This window comes from Typha latifolia, chromosome 4 (assembly GCF_019914945.1).
Source record: "Typha latifolia isolate L0001 chromosome 4, TyphaL0001v2, whole genome shotgun sequence".
NCBI classification, from domain to species: Eukaryota; Viridiplantae; Streptophyta; class Magnoliopsida; order Poales; family Typhaceae; genus Typha; species Typha latifolia.
In genome coordinates, this window is record NC_133089.1 from 640,002 (window position 1) to 666,500 (window position 26,499).

Below are 26,499 nucleotides of genomic sequence, written 5' to 3' on the forward strand. Positions count from 1 at the left end.
TTCCACACCGAGAAAGAGTTAGCTTAGCTTTTATTCTAAGCTTTGTTTGCAGTTGGCTTGGATGGGAAGAAAGGACCAAGCGAGTAAGGGATTAATCGACCCTTGATCTTAAACAACGAGGATCCACCCTTTTGAAGACCGATATATATCATGTCACATACACATCCAAGTATAAGAGTTTCATGACAAGAATCAAATTTTGTGGCTTAATGTTCAAAGTCCATAATTGTCCAATATTGATTTTGCACCTTCTAACATCTCTTTACTTTACTTTGCTCGTCACGCTTTTCCTTTTCCTTCGCTGCTCTTTCCTGGATTCTTTGTCGATTCCTTTTCCCCACCTTCCTTTTTTCTCGGGCATATCTGGTTCCATCTTTCTTTCGTTAGTTAAGCCACCTTTAGGATCAGCTCAAAAGAGTTTCAAAAAATCTCGTTTCTAGTAAGATTGCCAAAAAATATCCTTATAGTATATTGGGTCGCATCAAGCATGCAAGCTATCTTTTAGCATGTTTAACATAATATTCTTCCTCCTTTAGTAACTGAAATGATCACATCTGCACCTTGCCCTCAAGATGATAATCGCAAGTTTCACTTTATTAACTTCCATAGTGCCATGATTGACATTATATGCTCTATTTTATTAAGGGAAATGCTTATTGAAGTAAAAGCGAGGAGGCAGATTTATCCCAACCTCTGTTTTCTTCAGGAGGTTCTAAGAGTCCTCATAGAACCATTATCCAAATCACCCACTATAAAATTATCATGACTTCATGTGAACATCTCTAGGATAGACGATCAGCGTTAAAAAAAAAATCCTTCATCTCTTCTCCGTCTCCGGTGAACAGAGACCCATAACAAGATCAGTTAAGAAGTATTAGAACATCTTTGGGGGGGGAGCTTCTAAAGAGCTAATAAGCAAATACTTGATGAATTCCTAACTCCCCCCTTTCTGTACAACCCAAACCTTTGCTTCTCCTCTTAAGCAAATACTCTCTTGTCCCACAGCATCCTATTCTGTTTCTCACCGAAATTTATTGCTTGCTTCACTTTTCTGCCTCCCTCTTCTTTTGGTGGAGCAATAATCTTTGGAATTCTTAGGGACTAACTCCTGCATGCATATCTCGAATTAATCCGAGAGTATTTGAATATACTTGAATAAGTTGATTAGTTCCTCATCATTAGGAGTTTAGTTGAATAGCAAGTTTCTACCATTATGTTTTTTTGTTCTATTTAAGAGAATGCTTATTGAAATTATAAATGGGGAAGGAAAATTTATTTATTCCAAACTATGTTATGTGTAGGAGGTTCTAAGAGTCCTTATATAATCCTTATATCCAAATCATGCAAACATTGCTAAGATAGGCAATCAGCATAAAATGAATCATTCATCTCTCCCAGAGTCAATTAAAATGAGATGATAAACTAATTAACTTATTCAAAGTATATATAAATAGTCTCGGATAAAACTGTTGATAGGCCTGACTTAACCTCTAAGAATTTCTACTGTTGCCACCTTTGTTGTACCATATACTTTTGGTTACTGCAACAAAAGAAGAGTGATCTGGAGGCAAAGGTTAGCTCTTTAGAACCTTTTTCCTTTGCTCTACCAAAGCATCAATTTCCTCAGCTTCACCTTCAACCTTTTCACCTTCCCCTCCTCACCTATAAATCCAACATCCCATTACTGGCTTCTTCCACCTCAACAATAAACTGCGATCCACAATCCAAAGCAACCACCTTCCTTCCAACTAAGATGGCCAAAGCTGACGCAGAGAAGAAACTACGCGTCAAAGAAGAGGTGCCCAAATTTGACACGGCCCTGGCCGCCTCTTACAATGACCACATCCGCCCACTCCTCGACGCCGTCGATCGCCTCCGCCACCTCAAGGTCATGCAAGAAGGCATCCAGATCCCTACCATCGTCGTCGTCGGCGACCAATCTAGCGGGAAGTCCTCCGTCCTCGAGTCCCTCGCCGGCATCAGCCTCCCGCGCGGGCAAGGCATCTGCACGCGCGTCCCCCTCGTTATGCGTCTCCAGAACGACCCCTCCGTTGTTGAACCCCAACTAATCCTCGAGTACAGAGACAAGAACGTGACCACCACCGAGGCTGGCATCACCGCCGCAATCAGAGTAGCCACCGATGAGATGGCCGGCGACGGCAAGGGCATTTCCAACACGCCGCTAACACTCGTTGTCAAGAAGAATGGCGTCCCCGACCTTACCATGGTCGACCTCCCGGGCATTACCCGCGTCCCTGTCCACGGCCAGCCGGACAACATCTACGAGCAGATATCGAGCATTATCATGGAGTACATCACTCCGAAGGAGAGCATCATATTGAACGTTCTATCAGCCACCGTAGATTTCCCGACGTGCGAGTCGATCAGGATGTCCCAGCAAGTGGACCGCAACGGCGAGAGGACGCTTGCGGTGGTGACAAAGGCCGACAAGGCGCCGGAGGGATTGCTCGAGAAGGTCACCGCCGACGACGTAAATATCGGCCTCGGTTATGTCTGCGTCCGCAACCGCGTCGGCGATGAGTCCTACGAGCAGGCGCGGGCGGAGGAGTCCTGTCTCTTCGAGACGCACCCCCTTCTCTCCCAGATCGACAAGTCTATCGTCGGTATTCCGGTGCTCGCCCAACGCCTCATGCAGATCCAGGCGTCGAGCATATCCAAATGCTTGCCGGACATCGTGAAAAAGATCACCGACAAGCTCAACCAGAATGTGTCCGAGCTCAATGACATGCCGCAGAACTTATCCACCGTTGCTGACGCCGTAAGGGTGTTTATACGAATCTTGAAGCTTGTAAGAGACTCCCTCGAGAAATTACTTATAAGAGGGGAGTTTGAAGAGTTCCCGGATGATCTCGAACTACATGGCACTGCTAGGATAGCTGAAATGCTCCACAAGTATTCCACAAGGCTTCCTTCTAGTTGCCCGTTTAATGACGAGTTGTTTCTGATGGAAGAGATACGAATCTTGGAGGAGACGAATGGTATTAGGCTCCCAAATTTTCTACCCAGGTCTGCCTTTCTTACCATTCTAAGAAAGAAGGTGGATAAGATTAGTGAAATGCCTCGTGAGTTAGTCACAGACGTCTGGGGCTATGTGGAAGGTGTTGTGACACAAATGTTGTTAAAACACTCTCAAAACTACCCGCAGATGCAATCTTCGAGTCGAAGGGCAGTGCGGAATCTGATCGAGAAGATGAGGAGTAGATCGAACAAGTTTGTCGACGAGATGATTGCGATGGAGCTCGTAGCTGACTACACGTCGAACCCGGACTACATGAAGACATGGACCGGATTAATGGAAGACCAGAATAAGTTCTTGTTGGCAATTGAGGACCACGAGATGCCAACGGCATTGAAGCTGAAGGAATTTGGAGAGGTCCAAGTTGGTCATCTGAGGCAGTTCGCAAAGTTAGCAGAGCAAGCATTCGACATGAGGATGAGGATGAGTGCGTACTGGAGGACCATTGTGCTGAGAATGGTGGATGGCCTAGCATTGCATGTGTTGTACAACATCAAATGCTTAGTGGAAACTGAGATGGAGACGGAGCTGGTGAATGAGCTGGTTGGGCCAGGGATGACCGGCATCGAGCGCATGCTGGAGGAGTCGCCGTCGACTGCCGGGAAGCGCGAGCGGCTGCAGAAGAGCATCAAGCTTTTGAAGCAGTCAAAGGATGTGGTAGCAAATATTATTGATCGGATAACTACTGGTATTAAATAATTTAGTTTAGTACGTACTATTGGATCTTCTCGTGCTATCTCTTTATGAAATACTACTAAGTAAGTTGGAATATTAGTTACATTCACTGCAGTGTTAAACGCTGAATGAGCGAAGATCTTTAGTAAATTAATGGCGAGGATGACGCTGTTTTGCTTTATCCGGCAATTTATTTTGGATTTCATCTGAGTCCTTTCCCGTTCTCGAATCTCATAACAAGCCAAGGTAAACGGTGACCAGCGATCTCCCGACCGAACCTCCGCCACGTCCTCTCGTTGCCCTCTGCTTCTATTTCCCCTTCGACGAGTGCTACCACGAGACACAGATAGAGTTCATTTCCACCTTTGCCAATGTCAAAGTCCTCTGTTCCATATTTGGAGGCGATTATTTATATCAATTCCTTCTCTATGGGCCTACCCGTTGACTTTGGGAGTTGACGGCTTAAGGTTTAGAATCCCTTATTCTTTACACTGTCTTAGATCAATGCAGTTTCCTTTCATGCCCTCACCTAAGCCTTCAAGGGTCTTCAACTACTCTGCATCCATGTTAGCCACTCCTCTTACATTGGCTTTTACTTCCTATGTTGTTGATGTGGGTTTCAGATTTGATGAACATTCTGGCGACTGACAGACGAGGATGAGGATGACAATCCCTTTAAAGAATTCTATAATGTTGACCATTTTCTGAAATATTGATCACTTCTAATTGTTGACATAATGGAGTGTGTCCCACCCAATTGCCATTATAATTTATTTTTTTATATGAGGTAGGGGATAGTTATATCTAAATTATATTAAAAATATATGCTAATAATTTAAAAATGAAATAGAAATAGTCTAATACGAGAATAAGAGAGTTCTGATAAATTAAGAGGAACAATGCAACTATTTCAACTTTATATGCAATTGTCAGCGTGTTGCTTTAATCTGAAAGTTATTCCTACTATTTTTAACATTTATTGAATGACTAATCACATAGACATTAATTAAAATCGAACACATATTTCAAAAAGAAAAAAAAAACAGTCGCCAAGAGCTTAACATCAGAATATAATTTAACAAAATTTACATGAATGAAATTAATAAAAAAAATTATATTTACTAATTTTTTAAACACTTTAAGATCGTTTCAAGTTGGGCATATAATAATTCCGCTCAAAAAACATTTTAAATTTCTTGTGCAAGACTGACACTTGGACAATCATAGCTGACATGCCACCAAGAAGATGACATGAATAATGATGATAATTTATACTAGTAAAATAGTTCCATTCTACTGTTAGCATTATATTAAAATTATGCATTGATTTGGCACCAGCGGTCGTGTGAAGCTGAACAATCCCTGACTAGATGCCAAAGATTTTTCTAATTCTCCAAGTTCACTGTTGCTTGCATTTGCATATGGAAGAAGAAGAAGAAGAAGAAGAAGAAGAAGAAGAAGAAGAAGAAGAAGAAGAAGGAGAAATGTGCAGATGTACTCCAATGATAATATTTTAATATTGATATAAGTATATATAATATTTTTAAAATGTCCTATCATTAGCGTATCCTAAAAAATCTCCTCAACGAATATGTAAATAAGGTTAAAAAGAAAATGACCCTTTTTACCACTTCCCCACTTGTATTCCATTCATATCTTAGCAAGTAGAAACAAAGAGTAAAGCGAGCAAAGAAGAACTCTTTTTCGCTGATCACCTCTCACCCTCGCACAAGCAAAGCTAAGATCCAAAAGTGACTGAGAGCTAGACCACATCCTCTCAACTTTTTCTTTTTATTATTATTATTATTATTAATTTCTCTATCTCTCTCTCACTCTCTCTCTCTCTCTCTCTCTGGCTTTATTATACTTGGAATTTGGTGGGAGTGGGTGAACAAACGGGTCAGAGATCTGCTTCCTCTCACCCATGGGGTCGTCTCTCAGCGGTAGCGGTAGCAGTAGCAGTAGCAGTAGCTGCTGCATTACCTCCAAAGATGGCAAAGAAGTAATTTCATTAAAAACTTGCAGAAAGTTGGCTCTTGGTAAGCTGACCCAAATGGGAGGAGGAAGCGGCGGCGAGCGTGAGGGCCGCCACGAGGAGAACAAGTCGTGGCTTCTAGCTGGCTCTGTAGCCGGAGACGCGGGGGCCGACCCGCATTCCGTACACTCGTCCTTCCGCTTCAGCTTCGGCTCGCAAACCGACGCCGAGGACGGCGGCGGGGGCGGGGGCGGGACTGGGGCCAGCGCCTCGGCCGTGCTGCTCCTGGTTAGCCTAGGAGATGGCGGCGGCGGGGGAGAGAGGAAGGAGCAACGGCAGTGGAAGAAGCTGGAGTTCCTCGAGAGGAGCATTGCACCGGTGGCCGCTGGTCTGGTGAGGTTCAGCTACGCCGAGATCCGGGCGGCGACCCGGGGTTTCCGCCGAGGTAAATTGTGGCAATTCTAGTAAATTTTGCAACTTTTTCTTGAGATTGAGTGGGATTTTGTATGCTAGGGAGGGAGCTGGGGCGAGGAGCGCTAAGCAGGGTGTACAGGGGGACGATTGGACTCCGGCGGCGGGCGGTGGCGGTGAAGAAGGTGGAGGGGGAGGAACGAGAGAGCGCCAAGGCGTTTTGCAGGGAGCTGATGATCGCGAGTTCGCTTTGTAACCCTAACATTGTTCCCCTGATTGGATTCTGCGTCGATAAAGAAGGCCTCTTTCTTGTTTACAAATTCGTCTCCGGGGGTAGCCTGGATCAGCATCTCCACCACCATGGTAGTAGTACTCTGACACCTTCCTTCTTTAAAATCCTTAGAAGTATATATATTTGCATAATTGGGGAGGACTTCAATTGAGGGAATCACTTGGAGGTAACTGGAAGTAACTTCTTTTTATTGTCATGTAGAGAGGAGGGGAAGGAGGAAAGTGTTGCCTTGGAAGGTGAGATACAAGGTGGCGATAGGGTTGGCGCGGGCGGTTGAGTACCTGCATTATGCCACCGATAAGTGCGTTATCCATCGAGACATCAAGCCATCCAACATTCTCCTCTCAGCTAAGAAAAGCCCCAAAGTGAGTGTTCTTCCTTGTCCTCTTCTCTCTTTTTCTTTTTTGGTTGCTTGTAGCTTTCTTATTTTTCTTTTTAGAAAGGAAATATTGCATTCATCATGATAAAGCTACTTACTTTGATCTATGTGACTTATTTTGGTGGTGGGCTCATGCAAATAATTATCATAAGCAGAGAGCTCAACACCTAACAGCTTCCGTTTACATATGAAATAGATGCTTGGGACCTATCTAACAGCAGCAGCACACATAATGGAGATTGCTGCTCAATTGGCTGCTTTTATCTCTTAAGAAGATTAGTAATTAACTTATGCAGTTATGTCGAAAAATAAAATATCATTGGTACTCTAACGGTATAACAGTTTATCAGAGAAAGATAAAGAGTATCCAAATGATCAATATTGTCTGAGCTGAGAAGATAGTCTGGCCAACAGTTTTTGATAGCTATTTAGCATAATATGTTTTAGTTGTTTGAAGTCATGCATTATATCATCTGCTACTGTGGATGTTGTTCTGTTGGCAGCTATGTGATTTTGGATTGGCTACATGGACTCATGGACCTTCTCTGCCCTTCCTCTGCAAGTCTGTTACGGGAACTTTTGGGTAAAAGCTAGAAGTTAAACTCCCTGCAGTTCATTGTTTTTGAGAAAGAACTGTTTTTCTGAATATTTATTTGTTGAGAATGTTTTTCTTGTTGTTGCTTATTTAGCTATCTGGCTCCTGAGTATTTCCAACATGGAAAACTATCAGATAAAACTGATGTTTATGCGTTCGGGGTGGTTTTGTTGGAACTAATTACTGGGAGGAAAGCAATTGATCGGAGTAGGCCTCAAGGAGATGAGAACTTAGTCCTATGGGTAAGTACTTCAAATTCACTCCCTCAATTCAATGGTACATTTTCTCCAACTGAAATATACTATTTAATTAGAGCATCCCTGCATATCAATTTCAATTCTCTCATTTACTTTAATATTATCTTCTCTACCAAGCATTTACTAGCTCTTTATTTGTAGACAATGGTGGGATACTGATTATAAAGAGTACAGCAATTGATTAATGGTTTGTTTAGATGATGTATTTAGCCACATTCAGCAACATTATTATGATTTTATCGATTACTAAGATCAATAAGTTGATGCAACATGAAGAGTATTGCTGCAGCACCAACCAGGCAGCTATTGATGAACTATCTATTTTTCGCGCATTAATGTTGTTGAACCTCCACATCTGTACTTTTGATTTTGCAATATAATATGGATCATCATGGTTTTGCTTGTATTCATCTAGCTTATATGCAAGAGTTTTAATGGATAACAATTTTAGCTTGTGCTTCTGAAAGCTGAAAATGTGGTGCATGTAAACAGATTGATAGTACCATGCATTTTGTATAAATTATACCGTTTCTGTGTGCTATTGTGGCTAAGTGTCTCACTTTTAACAGGCTAAGCCACTTCTACAGCAAGGTGGAGGAGCCATTGAAAAATTGGTCGATCCACTGATGAAGCTTGACTCCATTTGTTGGAGTGAGATGAGAAGGATGGTTCTTGCAGCTACTGCCTGCATCAGCAATGAGGAATCAGAGAGGCCAAACATCAACCAAGTGATTTCGATGTTGCAAGATGAAGACACATGTGGCGACTGGTCCATATTTACAGGCAATGGTTGCCTTACTGGATATAGTTCTCACTTGTATGATCCATTAGAAAAGGGCAATATGAGAAGCCACTTAGCTCTAGCTATGCTTGGGGTTTCTGACACTGACGAAGACGATACGCATACATACGGTCATTGAACAAAAATGTCTCTGAAATTTTTTAAGTCTTTATATTAAGCGTTGATTGTGGATATGTCAAAGCAGTATATATTTGACATTGTTTGACATAGGAAATGAGCCAGAGTTGTGTATACAAGTTCACTGATCTGTATAATGTTTGGTTGATTATAATCGAAATTTGTTGTAAAGCAAATTCATTTTCTGTCATAATGGAGAAATATTCTTGCATTTTTGTCTTGAGGAATTGATCAAGACTGTTCTTGCGTCTCTGCTTCCAGGTCTCACTCCTTCGTGCTTGAATACAGATAAAATACTCTTGAGATCATCACCAGAAGTCATTGCAAGAACACTGACCATCTCGGAAATGGTGGAACCTGCTCTTATCTCTTATTATGATCACCCTGTTAAGTGCTTTTGATGTGTACTTGAAGAAAGCATGACAATCACTGCAGATCCTCAGGTTCTTCATGATCCTTAATGGAGTCTCGCAACTCTTCGATTTGATAAGACTGAATGCAATAGCAAGTTTCTCGCTGTGAGTGCCAACTGCAGCCTCTTTCTCCTCGACCTCCACATCATGCAGCACAACTCCGGTCATCGGCGCATACCCAACGCCCCTAACTAATGCAGTTAGCTCATCGAGCTTACCGTATATATCCTTAGACCAAGAGTGCGATCCTTCATAGAATACATGAACCTCCCCTCCCATTTCTACTGAGCTATAAGCTGCTACCTTCTTCAAGGCTTTCCCCTTCATCTTCTCTCTGATCTTCTCGACATAGTCCCACCTCCCGCATGCCGCATAGATGTTGGAAAGAAGCACGTGATATGAAGGCACGTCGGGAGCTATTCTGAGGAGCTGGTCGGCAGCGAGCTGACCGAGTTCGGTATTTCGGTTGGTCGTGCATGCGCCCAAGAGAGCACCCCAAATGCCGGCATCGGGTTCGATAGGCATACTCTTGATGAAACTATAGGCTTCTTTTAAATGTCCTGATCGGCCAAGAAGAGCAACCATAGTTGCATAGTGTTCGATCCTAGGATTTGTGATCCTACGGAAGTATTGCTTCCCTTCGCTTACTAATCCTGCATGGCTGCACGCAGTGAGGATAGCAAGGAAGGTCACCTCGTTCGGCCTCACGCCTACGTCTTCCATACAAGAGAACAGAGCTAGTGCTCCCCTGCTGTCACCGTTAATGGCATACCCTCCGATCATAGTACTCCATGAGACAACATTCCTCTGTCGCATTTCATCAAAGAGCTTGCTTGCCTCATCCATGCACCCGCATTTGGTGTACATGTCAAGAAGCGCATTGTCGACGAATACGTTGGGCTTCTGCATCTCTTCTCTTACTCTTCTATGGAGCTTCCGACCCAATTCCAAGCACCCCAAGTACGCGCATGAGGAGATGACGCTCACCAGAGTGATCGAGTCAGGCTCTACTCCTTCCAGTTCCATCTGTTTGAACAGTTTCAGAGCCTTATCCGCATGTCCATTCTGCGAGAAAGCGCTGATCAACGCATTCCACGCAATCAAATCCTTGCCGTCTGTGCGGCCCAATTCCTCGAAAACGTGTTCTGCCAAATCTGATTCCCCGAGCTTAGCATACATGACCATCAACTCCGTCTCGACGATGGCATCGAAGACAAGCCCAACTCTGAGGAGAACAGCATGGACCGCCATTCCCAGGTAAACATCGATAAGGTCAGCGCAAGCCCGGAGGACGAAAGGGAAGGTGAAGTTATCGGGGCGAATTCCGAGGCAACGCATGCGGTGGTAGAGAGAAATAGTGTCATCGGGACGTTGGTTCTTGACGTAGGCTCTGAGGAGGGTGTTCCAGAGGAATGCGCGTGGTTTGTGCATTCCGTCGAACAGGTCGCGAGCGTAGGCGAGGTGACCCGAGGAGGAAAGCGAGATGAGGAGGTGGGTGAGGAGGCCGTTCTTGTGGGAGAGGCCGGAGGTGAGGATGAGAGCGTGGAGTTGGCTGAGAGGAGCCGGGTGGGAGAAGCAGCGGAGCAGAGCCGCGAAACCGGCTTTAGTGGTGGGAGGTGAGCATAGAAGTTGGACAGAAGGGTTGGATCGACTCAGGTTGATGGATCGGGCTCGGGCTAGTGAGAAGGTAACCATCACTCTGCTCCTGAGTCCAATAATTTTCTTCTTATATACTGCAAATTATAAGAGTGTATATATATATATATAACATCGAGCATTATGGATCTACCAACTGTAACATGTACTTATACTGTTATTAAATGTATCAACTCGAAACATAATAATAACATCTTAATATATATTATACGATAGTTATATCTTTTAAAATAACTTGTACAACGCTTATAGTTATTAGACAAGGCAAATAGCTAAATCTTGTTTTAATAATTCAGATAGTATAAACTAATTATTTTATAACTTAAAAGAGCAACCTAAGTTGTTTTCTTTTGAGGGGTTACCACATGATTACCTATGCTCCTCCCCCCAAAACCCATCGGCTTTTATGTGGCTCAAGCCTCGGACAACATGATATTATAGTATAAAGTCGTGGACTTTAGCTTCACCACTCTACAGAGCAAGAACTCGAGCAGCAGAATCTCCAAATTTTTTATGGAGTTCTCCAAATCACCTTCACCATCTTAAGTCGAGGCAAGCAGTAGTCAACATTAACTAGCAAAAATAGACAAGAATACAACAGCATGCACTGAAGCGAAACAAATGCACCAACTCCAAGCATTACCAGTATACCAAATGTATCATGTATTTATACTGCAATAAAGTCTAACAAATTGTAAAGATTTTTAAACTATATGATCCTACTAAGATTGATCGAGCATTAATGAATTGAGACCACATCACGAAAATATGGCTCCGCCTCTAAAAACTTGGAATCGTTCTTTGATAGAGAGACACAAGCAGTAGGAGAAGCTCAATGCTAGGAATTGACCTTTTGTTGCATCTTATAAAGCTCCTCCTCCACCTATGAGTTTATGGCATATAATATAAAGTTGTAGACTTCAGTTTTACTGCTTTATAGAGCAAGAACTCGACGAGCAAAGTCTCCCAACCTTTTATCGTACTACTCGGAATTACCTTCACTATCTTAAGACCGAGCAAGCAAGGCAGGGCAAGCAGTAGATTCTGGCTTTCTCCTCTCCTCTCCGTCCAAATAAATTGTAAGCCCCCGTTTATTTTAATATTTTTTTTAATTTCAGTATATAATTCTTAATTTTAAAATAACAACTAAACACCATAATAACTTCACTCTATAATATAAATAATATTCATCAAAATTATATTTTATACTACATACTAACTCAATTACTAATTTACCCATAATATCCATCTCATAAACCTAGTTTATATTAAATCAAAGAATATTTAGGATAAATTCATAATAAATAAAACACAAATTTTTTATCTTTTTTTCGCTTTATCACAACAAAAATAAGTATTATACTTTTTTTAAAATACAAGTAAAAATAAAGACTTTATTTTATGAATAAAAAATTAATTATTTTAAAATTAATCTTATTCCTAAAATAAAGAGGCCTAACTCTAATTGCATTGTAAAGACACAATTTAAGCTTATTGTAATTTATTTCTTGATAGAATCGGTCTGATTGTACGGCATATACATATTGGAGCACTTTATATATATATGTAATTTGAACTTATTATTGTAGTTTGTTTTTTGAAAGAATTTGTCTACTTATCCAACTATATATCAGATAGATGAATTCGTAACCAATCAAAAAGGAAAAAGTATAAGGTAATTAAGAAATTAAAAATGTTGATTCATCTTCTCCCAAATTACATCTAAATGCACTCTCTCCTGAAGTGACATCCAGGCTATGAAGATGCGTGAAGATGTGAAGTTCAACCCTCCAAAAACTACTAGCAGCTAAAAAAACATGCACATCCATGTTCTCGAGAGGCCCATGTCACCGTATAGAAAGCAACACCGCAAACAAAAGGTCGCATCACATCTGCATTACCTGAGAAAAATGATTTGTCCTAAACCACGCACAACCTCTTTTGTTGCTCGGCTTGTCAACACTGAGGATTCCCAGATATCGGTATCTAGCATATGACATCCAATATCAAGATGATTTGATTTAAAAGGGTGAACTTTATAACAACTTAATATTCTAAAGAATAAACTTCCTACTATAAGGTTGACCTTGAATTACCTTTTTTTTAAAGCTTAAATTGCAACTATAGTGCTAAAACCTGTGATTTCTGGTCAATCCCATTGAATATGAATGTCCCAGTCATTGGTACGAATTGCCTAGTGACAAGCTGAAAGGGTCCATACAGAAGAATCAGAGCTAGTACCATGATAGATCTTATTAGTATGAACTCAGAAACACTACAAACCTTAATTACTTCTTGGGAAGCTACCCCCCCAATGAAAGCAGCAACAGGATGGAGCTCAGCACTGCCAAATCTGCACATTTCGTGTATAAGGTCCTCAGATAATGAGGAACCATGTAAACCTGAGTCGCTTATTATAGAAAAAGCAATAGTCTTTAACCGCAACATGTCCTCATCCAGTTCACTGAAAAAAAAAACAGCTCAGCATCACACAATAAGACAACAAATCTTCACTGGGAACAAATTTGTAGTGTCTCACACAGTAGAAGAGAAATAAATAAGAACTTCACGGCTTACCTATCGAAAATCCCAGGAAATCTGTTGTAATTGGAAGCAAACCGATCAACAGCACGGAGTAGGATATAGAAGCCAGCAGCAAAACTGCAACAGAAAAAAAAAAGTGCATATTTGCACACAGCTCATTTTCAGATATTATGAGACCATTGGGCTACCAATTTTTCCCAACCTATGGGACATTTTTACATACTTATTCCATAACTCCTCACAATGTGCGAAAATGGCCTTTAGATCGAGATTGCCTAATGTCACAAAATCCCTAATCTAAGCTAATCCAAATAAAGGAAATGATCAAATTGTACTTTTAGTCTACAGTATAAGCAGAAAAGCTATTTCGAGTTTCCAAGTTCTAAACATGAGGTAATGCATATCAATAATCAACACAACATAAAACAGTATGAAGACTAACCAGTAATCTTCATCTGTCAAATACTTCTGTAGTTCTGGAAGATTAGGAGAGCTGAGCTCCTCCTCAATGGTATGGTATCTGCAAACCTGCATATCAAGGATCATCACACAACTAGTTATACAAACAGTACCAGTGTTAACATGCTTTCCTCCAATCCACATCAAGTTAATGTTTTTAAATGTAGGGGAAGAATAACAGTAAACAAAGTAAAATAAAATACAATTTTACCATATCAGGACTATCAAAAAGTATCTTAATAGCATAAAGATTACAGAATGTAGCCATTTTTGTAAAACCACAGTCCCGGAAGAGAAAACTTACCGTGAGCTTTCTTGCATTTCTACAGAAGGTCTTGATATATGCCTTTGAAATAGCATCAGGTTCTCTACCAATTCTTTTCAGAATATTTCGCACGTGGCGCTCCATCGCAAAACAATCAGATTCGGCCTTAGCTTGGTAGATCTTTTGCAGGCTAACATAATATCTGTACCAGCAACAAACCAAATTCATGATAAAGAAGGTAATTAGCAAATAAAAGTAGCTTCTTGTTTCCAGTAACAAACTCAGTTAAAGATGTCATGTCAGGTATTGATCCCTCAAGTGGTGGCTCTCCATCACCTTCATTTTCAATGAATTCCTGTAAAGAGAAAGGAGATTACAACTGATCAACGATTGGAAGTTTTCTTGAGTTTGTCCATAGAGATCATCTACCAATGATGTACTTATGGAAATAAGCAAGTGCATTAAGAATATTAAAAAAACAGTAAATGAGAATCATTCAGGCCTTGTGGCCACAAAGACAATCGTGCCGCTATCCAATATGACAAAAACATCAAATGATCGTATAGAGGCATATTGAGGCTCTCAACTCTAAACAAATGACAGCTAGATTTGATCAGATTATAGATTTAAAGGGAGATGAGAAAGGATTGAAAACTGACGGTTTCAACTCTCAACAACCAGATAGAGCATAATTGAGGGCTTAAGGAACATTTGGTGGGTTGATTTCAGCAGTAAATCTGATTTAAACATGGAGAGTCGGAGAATAAAAAGACAAAAGGACACTAAAATAGCTTCGAGATTCTCTATTCACCTTTCCTACAATAACCAATGCATCTGACCATCAAGTTGCGGGTAAAAAGAAGTGTGTCCACCAACTAAATTCCAGACTACCATAATGCTACCTTATCTAAGAGACATCTTAATGTGTTTGTGAAATCCATACTACCACAAATGAAAGGCTATCATGTACATATCACATATAAGAAGCCAAACATAAGCACAACACTGACAAACATCTACCTTTAATGCTGCCACCAGAACCCAGAAATCAGGTGAAGAGGAATCGACTTCTATAGAAGTATCTTCAATAATTTGGCTAATCTGTGAACCTGACATGTAAGTAGCTAAACACATTAGCTTCTATACAAATGCTAGATATATAGATAGATAGATATAGATATATAAAGCCTTAAAGAAATTAGCCAAGCCTCAAAGAAATTTGGCTTGCTTCTTTTAAGGTAAACCAACTTACTAATTCCTCTGACAGTGGAGACTTTATATGCAGCTTCCATGGCTTCTTTATAGTTCTCTTCATCTATATTAAGCATGTGAGCTTTTATTAGATCCTATAGGAAAACAAAAGAAAAGTCTCATCAGCTTGCATGGAGATCTAGCTTGGGAAAGCTCTAGGACAAAAAAAAAAAAAAGATCAGAGAAATCCTCATCACTACACCTTAAAATCCTTTTTCTCTTGCCTACTTGAAGGCAAGCAACCATTGTGTGCATCAGCCCATTTTTCTGCCAGCCTAATAAGAATGACAATATACGGAGTATGCTTGTGGACAACAGGATCTGTTATGCTTAAATCAATAGATTTTGAAAACCTGTAGAAAATATATAACATCAGAAAAATGGTATAATGACATTTGTCCCACGAACAATTAACTTCAGGAGGAAAACCATTCTTACTCTTTGAGCTCAGGCCATGGGTTGTGCAGTCGTAAATCATCTAGAAAATGGTCTGGTTTTGATTCTATAACATTGTGCTCCTGTTGACAAATAAAATAAGAAACCCATGATTCCTTATGCCTAATACAGGAAAAGTAACTGGAGAATTTACCAACACAGATAAGAAGTCATACCCATTATATTACCTTCACACTGATTCGAACCAACCCACTGAGACCATATGAACGTGCAACAACCAAAATGACATTCGCTTTCCTACAGATCCTATCTAGCTTTAACAAAATATTCTCCAGTAGCTGCCATGCCATAATATAGTATCACATAAACAAAAATTGGAATCAAGGTAGTTTATCAGATGTAAAAATCATCATTATACCTCAAAATCAAGGAAACAGTGACAATATTATTGACCTTCAACTTAAGCATAAAAGATAGATAGGATTGGAAGATTGGAAGACAAGAGAGCCATACACTTTCCATTTTACTAAGATGCTCATAATACAACTTTTCTGAACTGTGCTATTAAAAATATAAAAAAATCTTAGGCAAGAATCATCAATTATACCTGAGTTGCAATTACAAGAGTAAACTGAGCAAAAAAGGAAGGATTGCTGTCTATCAAAGTCGCAGGAGACTCCTCAACAAACTTGGCTTTAACAGCATCATTCAGCTCTTGCAGGAAAGAGCACACGCACTTTGCCCTTGATTGTCCCAGGCATTGCTCATCCACTGGCCATTTACATTGTGTTCAGTACATAAAACCAAACAAGCACGACAATTTATAATGCAGGTTAGAAACCTACACATGAAATTGTTCCCAAGATCACATGTTTCAACTTTCGAACCATCGACGACAGTGATACTCCCAATTCCACCAAGTACAAGATTTTTCAGAGCTTCAGATCCAGTAGGACCACAGTTAAGCAAGCATATGCTAGCCTTCTCTAATGCAGCTTGTCCTTGTTCTCCCCAAATCCTTCATTTTTAAGTCAAAATAGAGACAGTATTAAAACATATATATGGAAGATTTAGCCTGATAATATACAGCTGAACTAAGCCCTAACTCAGTTACCAAAACCCTTGCTACTAAAATCACAAACACTGAGTAGAAATATCATAAATCTAAGACGATTAACATCAGCCCCTTCGAGACAGAGGATCAAGAAGCCCCGTGAACTCCAAAATCTAAGGGATCACGAAGACGATGGAAAGAAGAGATGGGATTCCAGTCCTTTGGGAACCATGATTAGGGCAAGAGAAGAGATCGCATCATCAGGTAGGTGACGGAGTAGTAGGTAGAAGAGAGAGCTGATACGGTGAGGTACCTGAGTTGGCGATCGTACTTAGTCTTCGGCTCCGCGGCCATTGTCGCGCAGTGGAGAGAGAGAGAGAGAGAGAGAGAGAGAGAGAGAGAGAGGACGGAAATGAGGAAGGATTGGAATAATAAGCGACAGAATAAGGCGCAAGTTAAAGAATAGGATGCGCAGCCTCTATTGAAGCGAAGCGAATCACGATACGATACTTTATACATACATTATTAGATATTCATTTTATATTTATTTTATTTCTCTTTTCAGTTTAATGGGCTACTTATGGGCCTGAACTAGCCAAGCCTGGCCCATTCTAAGTTTAAAAAACAAGTCGAGTTCACAGGATGGGCTTTATTAGTAAGCTTCAAAGTTCAAAAGGGATGACGAGTAGAAAAATCTATTAAAAAAATATTAAGTATAAATTATCAACATTATACGAGCATTTCCTGGTTAGCAATTCAAGAAAGATATTGAATAGTGCACGAATTATGATTCAAGAGCGAGTAGAGATTCAGATAATCCAAGATAGTAGTGATGTCTATGTTAACTAGCTTTTGATTTGGAGAACAACTCTACAAAACTGCATCAAATCTTTGTTCCTTGTACCTTGAACCATACCAATAGAAGATTTAGCAACATAAGTATATATATTGCACAGAAGTATTACTGATTGTACATCAGATTAAAGACAAATTATTGGTGCATAGTTCCACTGGGTATTAAGAGCCACCCAGATTCAATTGGTATGGAGTACCACAGACATTCACAAACAAGGCGAAAACTATCCGATCCACTGACTACTACACAGAAATCTTACAGAAAATGATATAGAATTTTCGGCAAGAAAAGACCAAAAGCGACACTCCTAATCTTCAGTGCCCATTGTAGAATACACAGCTTGAACCAATAACAATGGCGGGGCCCAAGATAATGCGGGTGATAAGGCTACGGGTCCTACTCCATAAGCACACATGAGGGTGAAACATAGCTACACAGAATCAATATTAGGATATGAGCATTCAGATAGGAATATAATCAATGATCAGCACAAATTGATGCGCAATTACCTTAAAATGTACCAAAGCAATGATCATGCATGCCGATAAAAGGATCCTTCTTGCCCAACCTCCACAAATCTTAAGCAACGTAGATGCAATTATATCCTTCAAAGATCTCGGTGAAGCTCGAGCAACAACTTCCAACTGATGTCCAGATTCCAAATTCAAATTTATGGTCCCATTTGAGAACCTTGCTTTCCTGCTGGAGCGTAAGTAAACAACTGACTTCTCTGCTAACAAGCCGTAAGTAAGAACTACAACAGGAGTAACTACCAAGTACATGAAAGGCAAGGTGATGACCATTACATCAGGGGTGCCTAGCCTAGCAGTCGTGATATGATGATCTGGAGACTGTATTTTCCAGCCAGATAGGTACATTTGGTCAATGTCTCCACTCTCAGACGTTGCACGACCCCAAAACCATGGCATTGTGATCAGCCAAAGAAGATATATCACCAAAGAAAACCAGCATTTCCTACTCCTGGAGCCCTCCATCAAAAACCAGAGCACCCAAAGTTGGGTGTTTCTTTGCTGGATAGGTGAGGAGAAAACTGACATAGCCCATTTTTTGTATTTTGCACTTCTCTCAACGAAATGATACAAAAGTTTTGGGATGGATAACAGCAGGAAAAGAAAGCCTAAGTTGCTCCACAAAAGAACTAAATATAGACCCTCCCACTGGATTTCAAAAATCAAATATTTCAACCACGTAGGTGACTGAATAGCTGGCTTACCTTCAACTGAAAATGGTCTAATCTTACTTGAAGTCTCCTTGCCCTGAGAATCTAGAGCAATTACCTGCAACCAATAACGTGTTGGTGATAGGGACTTGTAGCTTTCAGCATTCCATTTAGCATGAAATAATGGCTTCTGAACATTTAAACTAGTAACAAGCTGCAGCGGTATCTCTTCAACTATCTTAAACTTCCTAAATGAATCATAAACCTTAGCAGTCACATTAAGAATTTCTTCAGCAGAGAAGACGAGGGCATTTATATCTCTTCTCATTGATCGGCTGCTTCTGTCGAATGTGTTCATACTTGTTGAATCTGTGGGGTACGTGATAAAGATGGTGGTTTGGAATTCCTCTTGCAGTTGGTTTCTGCTGAGTTCAATATCAAGAAAAGATACTACCCCTCCATCTATTGCTAGAATTCTGACCAATTTGTTTTCCTTCCAGTCTCCTAACTCCCATTCCCAAAAGTTTTGCACTGTCTTTAGCTCTTTAGCATCGGATGCAAATTTAACGGAATGGAGCTTCCAAAGCTTCTTACTGAATTTTGCATGCAAATGGCCACAGATGTATGCCGAGATCGATTGCCTTGCAAATGTGGTTTCATAACGTTCTCTCTTTTCAGAGGAAGCACTAAATGACATTGGGAAGTGACCAAATACAACTTTTGTTACCAAGGCATTAGAATCTTTATCCCAATACTGAAGTTCAGAATTCACAACCTTAATTATTTTATCAGTCGGATGACCAAACAAGTTTGATGGGCCACGAATACCAACACTCAACGTGTCATCTATACCAAGGAAGATATATCTCTTATCCTCTCCCTACAGAACCTTCAAGAAAAGGATGAGCTCAAACATTGTGAACAAGTAAAAATCTTAAACAACTATAGCATTGAGAGAAATATCTAAAAATATGAACATCTATCTGCATAACATTTTCTTTCCATATAGGTTGTTCTCAAGATTGAAATAGTAAGTCATCCAAGTACCATTTATCAGACTGCTGTCTAGGGAGTAGGGCCATCTTCTCTCAGCAATGACAAAAGGTGAAAAGAAGCAAGTTGAAGATACATGTATAAGTATAGGTGAAATCATAATATGCATTGGTCGTATCATGATACACGTACAATTACTTCATCTGAAGAATGAAGCTGTAATATATTTTGGATATAATATTTGATTTACACTTTTAATACTTATGAATAGACATGATTATAGATTAGCTACAGTGAAAAGAAAAAAAAGAAACTCAAGCATATTCATACTATTAATTGTTTTCAAATCTTATTGAACATTTTTTTTTTGTCAAAAGACTCAAAACAAATAGAGAATCATCTGACCAACAAATGTTTGTTAAATCATTAATGCTAGAATCAACTAGCCAATCCGATGAAAGTGAACTTGTCTATTTTATCACCATTCAAAATGTCATACAATTGTATATAAAATGTGAAAAGGAACAAGGTAACCAACCATAAGTGAGATGCTATAAATGGTGCTTAATCTGTTTAGCTGAGAGCTAACACTATGGGTGGAAAAGAAGTCCAATTTGTGTCCAACATAGGGAACTCCATATTTGTCATGATTGCCTCTGATGTCAAATATTCTGTGCTTATCTATACCACCTCTCTCGACTATTGCATCTATAGCATTCCTGTATACAACCCATTCAGACTCGTCCTGCCTTGAGCTTGTTCTTTTCTTGTTTTTAGCATCTGAATAAATCAAAAGACATGAGAAAATACAGATAAAATAGGACAAATAAGATATATAGGTAAAGAGAAGATTCTTGCAAATTGTGATCGTACGGCTTATGTCTTGTGAGAAAAAAATAATCCACTGCTTGTCCTTCAAAGATTGACTAGTAAGCCTATTAACGGTTAAGTTTTCCGTGTACAACTACAGCCACATGCTTACTCCTTTATATATACCGTCTCGCGGCATCATTTCCATTGGAAGTCTCATTATAGATTTTGATCTCTAGAAATTTATATTTTTCATCATGATCCCCTGAAAAGAAATATTAATCAGACTTCTGATCCTAATAAACTACTCATTAATGTGAGTCGTGTTTGTTTCAGATGCTACAATAGGCTGTTATATATGGTGAATTAATGATAACCCTATATACAGTTGAAAAATTAGAGCTTTTCAGTTTAAAAGAACTCTCTTCTGGTTTCTCCACCGACCCTATTAATCGCCCTTCAGCTCTTATTCGGAGGTTATAAACAACGAAATAGCTCACTTAACTCAAATTCCAACACCTCACTAAAATTGATTGCGAGGATAACCAAAGAAGGGGGATGGAATAAGAGATGGGAAGGAGGAATTACCAGTGATGTCGCCGGTGATGAGAAGAAGGGAAGGGCGTATGATCCGAAGGGCGGGGGCAAGAAGCCGGACGAGGTCGTCGGCGCGGTCGGGATGGTAGGCGCTGACGTGGAGGTCGCTGACCTGCACGACCCAGGCCACGTCGCCATCCATGGGGAAGGAAGCCCTCGTCACCAAGGGATCAACTTCTCCTCCGGCCTCGTCGTTTAGGGTTCCAACGGATAGGGGAACGACGAAGGGGAAGAGGAGGAGATTGGAGGAGGAGGAGAAGAAGAGGATGGAGAAGAGGAGGAGATTGGAGGTGATCGGCGATGCCATCCTTCCTTTCCCGGGAGTTTACCGAGGGGTGAGATTAAATTGGGGGAGTTATGACTTTATATGAGAGGGAGAGTTTGGAACTGATTCGGATAATTATTGGAGTATTGCGTACATCCTACGAATTAAAGATAGATTCGCATTTTAATCAAATTCTTTTCACCCATGTACTTAGATTAGAATCACTTTGCCCTCTTAACTTTGTTTTGAGTAACTATTCGCCCCCTTCAAATTTTGGCTACTCGTTAATATATAAAAGTTGATCATTAATTAATGCACTAGCAAAACATTCAAGGCCTTCGATCCACAGACAAATTAAATGCTCATTATATTTATATATACACCCACGTCGTGGTTGACGCTCCGAGCTGGGAATCTCTAGAGCTTAGTGTAACGTTTGGAGCAAGTAAAGGAAGAAATAGAGGAAACCGGATTCCTATAGGCATTTAGTATTAGATCAATCTATTTTCCAGTTGTTAATAAAATCGTGCATCTTTAGAGTTTGAAAGATAGGCAAGTGTGCTGATCTTGAGGACAAGGCCGCAGTTTTACCGGCAAGTTGTTACACGACTTCACACGTTCCCATGCATTCAATGCACTCCCAAAAAACAATGCATTCATTTTTATTTTCAAGGAGAATTGGTCATGGCTTACTTTAGTCACATTAGTACTCTATGATCGATGCATCTAAGTCAGCTCTGGACTGCCGTTGTTGAAAGTTTGAAGATTAACCTACAACGCATACACACCCAAAAAAAAAAATTAAGGATGAAAGGAAACAAGTGGGAAAGTTGGTAGGTAGAATTGTATTCAATTTATGCATGTAGCTATCTCCACTTAATTGCTTATAAGAGTCCCCAACTCCTATGAACTCTTGGAAAAATAATGCTTGAGTTAATGCACTTGCCTTCTTTCAACCTTCGTCTGAATCATTTTGAGGAGACAAACTGGTACTGTTTTGATAGAAGATTTCATCTTGAATATTACTTTACACTTGAAGCAGTGAAATATAGCAAATATGTAGCATTAATTCTTCAAGCAAATGGACGCTCAAAGATTTCTTTCTTTCCAATAAATATTGAAGAACTTCTCAAAACAAAGAAATCTATATGAGAAAAATTAAACATTGAACTAATAGTACTCGATCCCCTTCTCTCTTCCAAGAAGATGAGGTACTGGAAGCTGAAGGAAGAGAGAGGCTTACAAAGAAAGCTGCATGTAGTCTGCTAGAACTCGCCATTTACTCTCTACAGTCTAGACCAAAGCAACACACACACACATATATATATATATAGAGCGAGAGAGAGAGAGAGTTCAACAAATTAAGCTTTTCAACTCAGTTTTCATCTCTTGTCTCTCATCTGATGAGCATCAAACACCACGGCAGCGAAACCTTCGCGAAATATATTCATACTCATCTGTTATGCAGAGGATTTGCGCCGGTGGGGACTCTTCTTTTATCGTCTCCTACCATCTCGTCTCCGACACCATTCTCGAACGCCGACGGCGCCATGGGGAGCGGCGCCAAGTCGAGGAAGTTGGAAACCCGGGCGCCGTCGGCGAGCATGGCCATCTGGAGGAAGATGGAGTGCATGAGGAGGACTACTATAACAATCCGCCGGGCAAGATGGATCATGATAGATGATCAGTTGGGTAAGTGATCACTGCAAGAGCTAGCTAGCTCGATCTCCAGCAGCACTACTTTGACTGGAAACAATGGAGATGCTAACGGTAAGGCGAAGTCAAAAGCTATAGGTCGAAGGGTGCATGGCAAGTGGTAGAGTAAGAGGAGAGGAGGGGAAAAAGAGAGAGAGAAATGGAAAGTCTTTCTTTATACTCGTTAATTATTTTTTAGTTATTGGTACACAAGCTTCGGTGGCCGGCGGATCCCATGCGAGTGGTCACGTGACCTGACCGGCTTGATTCTTGGAACCTTCTAATTTTCATTAACTTGCTGTTTGTCTTCAATCTTCCATTCAGCTCATCCTCTGTACTCTGTACCCAAGAAGGCTGCATGCACCCTGCAGTCACAGTACTAAACTACTCGTTGAAGAAAAAAAAATGCCCTCTTTCATTACTTGTCGGTTTAATTTTAGTTTTAAAAAAGTTTAAATCCATGTATTATATATATAGCTAAGGGAGTCTGAATGTCATAAAAATAAAGACCAAATAATAATTATATTTAATTTATTTTTTATTGGTATAGTTTAATTATTCAATCTATATACTAAGTAAGTCGTAGCACTTTATCCAGCGGAGATTTTGTAATTTAACTGTATTTAGTTTTTTTTAATTTGTAATAGTTGATTCTAAATAAATAACATATATAATTTAGGTATATTTATTATAATAATGTAAAAAATTTAAATAGTATTAAATTGCATAAGCCACGTAACGGATTAGCAAGGGTTTGGCTTTCCCAATTTGAATCCTATTCCTTCTATGCCATTATCATGAGTCTCTCTCTACCGGAGGACGCATAAATTTTTTTTTATTTTCACTGGAGAAATTTATGGTTGTCAACTTGAACAGGGATTTGCCAAGTCACTGGCGATGACCTTGCTGTCTGAGATTGGAGACGATACCTTCTTCGCCGCTGCGGTATGTCCTTATATACTCTAATGCATCGTTTACTGTTGATTTGCTCTCTGATATCGATAGAACTGGGGGAAAAAAAGGATCTTTTGGGATTAATCTGCTTCTCCTTCTGTTTTCTTTGTTTCTGCATACATTTTTGCCACTTTGCCTGAAACTTGGATGCATATTTAAAGATATTGGCATTGCGTTATCCACCGGGACTTTGTCTTGTCTGGTTGTTTAGTTGTCGCTTGTTGTGAGTATTCTTGTTCCTTTACTGTTATATTCATCTAATTATATACTTATTGGATTTCTGTATCATGTCTTGCAGATAATGACTACTCTAGAAGATTTCATGGCTGGGCTGCAGCAAATTCGGCAGGCAGACTTCTTATCTAGTTTATTTGTTTCAAGAACCAATTGCTTTTATGGAGTATCTCATAGGATCATTCGCAGTGACTAATTAGAGAATAAGGGTAGGGATGTCTATATTATGTTTCTTAGTGATCAATTATCCAAAATGGGTACCTGATGATTTGAAAACAAGAAAAATCTATGAGGCGCACTATAGGTTGTATATTACGAAATCCCCTATCCTCCAATGTGCCTGATCCATTTTGATTTTGAGTTTGAAATAAGAACTCAAAAACAATTTAAGCTTAGAACCAAGTGAGTAGGATTAAGATCATGGTCTATGTCGCATTATGCTTGTCACTTCCAGATGCTTTATCATTTGTATTAAAAATTTACATGACATTTTAACTCACAGATTCTTCGCCAGTGGACAAACCATATAACAACTCTTAAGATGGTATGCTTACTGCTCATCCTTTTCCACATGGTCTTATACTTAAGTTGAAGGAACGATCAATGCGCTCTGTTATTGTGTATATATATATATATATATATATGCTGACCTATTCATTATTTCTGTTTCACTCTAGGTTGATGATTCGTTGGCTGAAGTAGAAACAAAGCTGGTAAGTACAATTTGCCGAGTTTGTTAATTAGTTAATCGTCTATGAATATATCCAATGATTTTTCCCCCTTTATGAATGATAAGGATGCTGATTCAAAGGCCTTGTCTGACAAAACAAACAAAAATTCTAAGGCTAGCAGGCGTATTTGGGTGAAGATTCACTTTGTTCTTTTCCTCTTGTGACATGGGGGGAAAGTAGAATTTATCAATTACAGATTCCCTGTGGTATTTATGCTGTAGCGATACTGTCTGTGGACTACTTTAGTATTGATGCAAGGGCCCTCTTTGTCTGCCTAGCTTGTCTTCTGGGAGGGGCATACCCCCAGGAAAAAATCTGGAGCACTTACACTTCATCGTACTTGTAAAAGTTCAGGTTTAGTTGGAGGAGGAAAAGTGTTGCTTTGAACTACTCTTTTTTTTTCCCCCACCCTTCAATCCCCTTTTGTCTTTGTTCCGGTTCATGGCATATTCAGCTTGAGCAGAGATCTAGTAATGCATATAATCTCTTTTAAGTAAATAGTAATATCTGTTACATGCATTGAGACAGGTAGACAACAAAATAATACATGGTTTCTCTAGTGTTTGATGACCAAGAGTACCAAAGCATCCGTAGCTAGATTGGTGTATTGTACCTCAATAAGCTTTCATGCAAGTTGAGACATGTCTGGAGTCTGGACTGCTTAAGAGAAGTTGCATGGCAGAGCAAGTGACGAAGTTGATTATGGACCTCACCTTTTGGAATTATATACAAGAGCTACAGACTTCTTCTGGTGCTTTCACATAGGGTTGGTTCTGATCATTTGTAGGTTTCAGTCAGTGATTAAGCCGTAAACATATACTAAGGCAGCACATGCTCTTATTTTGTGACATTGTTTCCTTTTACTTGATATGCTCTTTGAATTAGATGATAATGATTTATTATGCTTACTTTTTATTTTTATTTCATATTTGTATGGTTCCGAAAAATGAATAGTACTTGGCGAGATACACCCTTGATTTAACTCTACATCTTATGATTCCAAACATGTTCCATATTGCAGGCCATCTCTATCACCTTCTTTGGCGAGTGGCCTGATAGGAGGCAGGTGATTCACAAGCAAAATGAATTCATCAGTTCATCCAAGGATTGCTGACAGTCTACTATATTCTGGAAGGAAGGGACACTAACTATGATAGCAGTACTGACATAATTAAATAAGAATTCTATTACAATCGGTGTATTATTATTTGCATTTGAGCTGCTCAGCTATATATATATATATATATAAAGATGCTAATATTTACTGATCTTTATGTAAGTAACATTTGTTCCTTGCAGTTAGCCTGCACAAATTTCTTTCCTCAGTGGAAACAAATAGGAGGAGAAAAATTCTACTGCTTCAATTGGGAAAGTTGCAGAGTTCTTTTGTTTGTATGACTAACAATACAGAGAAGAGGAAGTGGTTAATATTGTCTGATTTAGTGTGTCTATTAATTGTAGTATTTAAGAGACCTAGTATGGGAAAATTAGACTGGAGATGTCCAGTTTAATGGTTAGTGATGTAATCTGTCAAATAAATTACCAACATACTAAGTGCAGGTATCACTTGTGGAGGGATCCTGCCTTGCATTGGTTTAAAGAAAAG

At 39.7% G+C, this 26,499-nt stretch overlaps 5 protein-coding genes across 5 annotated transcripts; 2 read left to right on the plus strand and 3 right to left on the minus strand.

Annotated features, from left to right (window-relative positions):
• Nucleotides 1-1,582: 1,582 nt before the first annotated feature.
• On the plus strand, nucleotides 1,583-3,893 carry LOC140785766 (dynamin-related protein 4C-like). Its single transcript, XM_073133752.1, has one exon. The coding sequence runs from the start codon at nucleotides 1,754-1,756 to the stop codon at nucleotides 3,734-3,736; it is 1,983 nt and encodes a 660-aa protein (XP_072989853.1). The 5' UTR covers nucleotides 1,583-1,753; the 3' UTR covers nucleotides 3,737-3,893.
• A 1,448-nt stretch (nucleotides 3,894-5,341) lies between these two features.
• Nucleotides 5,342-8,751, plus strand: LOC140787531 (probable serine/threonine-protein kinase PBL21). Its single transcript, XM_073136500.1, has 6 exons — nucleotides 5,342-6,132; nucleotides 6,201-6,461; nucleotides 6,592-6,755; nucleotides 7,273-7,352; nucleotides 7,459-7,606; nucleotides 8,191-8,751. The coding sequence occupies exons 1-6, from the start codon at nucleotides 5,637-5,639 to the stop codon at nucleotides 8,539-8,541; spliced, it is 1,500 nt and encodes a 499-aa protein (XP_072992601.1). The 5' UTR covers nucleotides 5,342-5,636; the 3' UTR covers nucleotides 8,542-8,751.
• Nucleotides 8,701-10,746, minus strand: LOC140787530 (pentatricopeptide repeat-containing protein At2g01510, mitochondrial). Its single transcript, XM_073136499.1, has one exon. The coding sequence runs from the start codon at nucleotides 10,646-10,648 to the stop codon at nucleotides 8,849-8,851; it is 1,800 nt and encodes a 599-aa protein (XP_072992600.1). The 5' UTR covers nucleotides 10,649-10,746; the 3' UTR covers nucleotides 8,701-8,848.
• Nucleotides 10,747-12,256: 1,510 nt separating this feature from the next.
• LOC140786682 (NEDD8-activating enzyme E1 regulatory subunit AXR1-like) lies at nucleotides 12,257-17,056 on the minus strand. Its single transcript, XM_073135293.1, has 15 exons — nucleotides 16,892-17,056; nucleotides 16,370-16,542; nucleotides 16,132-16,295; nucleotides 15,752-15,862; nucleotides 15,567-15,646; nucleotides 15,331-15,481; nucleotides 15,130-15,223; nucleotides 14,898-14,986; nucleotides 14,159-14,232; nucleotides 13,917-14,079; nucleotides 13,596-13,681; nucleotides 13,187-13,270; nucleotides 12,893-13,073; nucleotides 12,706-12,814; nucleotides 12,257-12,595 (listed from the first exon to the last, which is right to left on the minus strand). Exons 1-14 carry the CDS (start codon nucleotides 16,930-16,932, stop codon nucleotides 12,731-12,733), a joined length of 1,575 nt encoding a protein of 524 aa, XP_072991394.1. The 5' UTR covers nucleotides 16,933-17,056; the 3' UTR covers nucleotides 12,257-12,595; nucleotides 12,706-12,730.
• A 448-nt stretch (nucleotides 17,057-17,504) lies between these two features.
• Nucleotides 17,505-21,407, minus strand: LOC140786681 (putative metallophosphoesterase At3g03305). Its single transcript, XM_073135292.1, has 4 exons — nucleotides 21,006-21,407; nucleotides 20,146-20,387; nucleotides 17,944-19,494; nucleotides 17,505-17,864 (listed from the first exon to the last, which is right to left on the minus strand). Exons 1-4 carry the CDS (start codon nucleotides 21,319-21,321, stop codon nucleotides 17,742-17,744), a joined length of 2,232 nt encoding a protein of 743 aa, XP_072991393.1. The 5' UTR covers nucleotides 21,322-21,407; the 3' UTR covers nucleotides 17,505-17,741.
• Nucleotides 21,408-26,499: the final 5,092 nt, after the last annotated feature.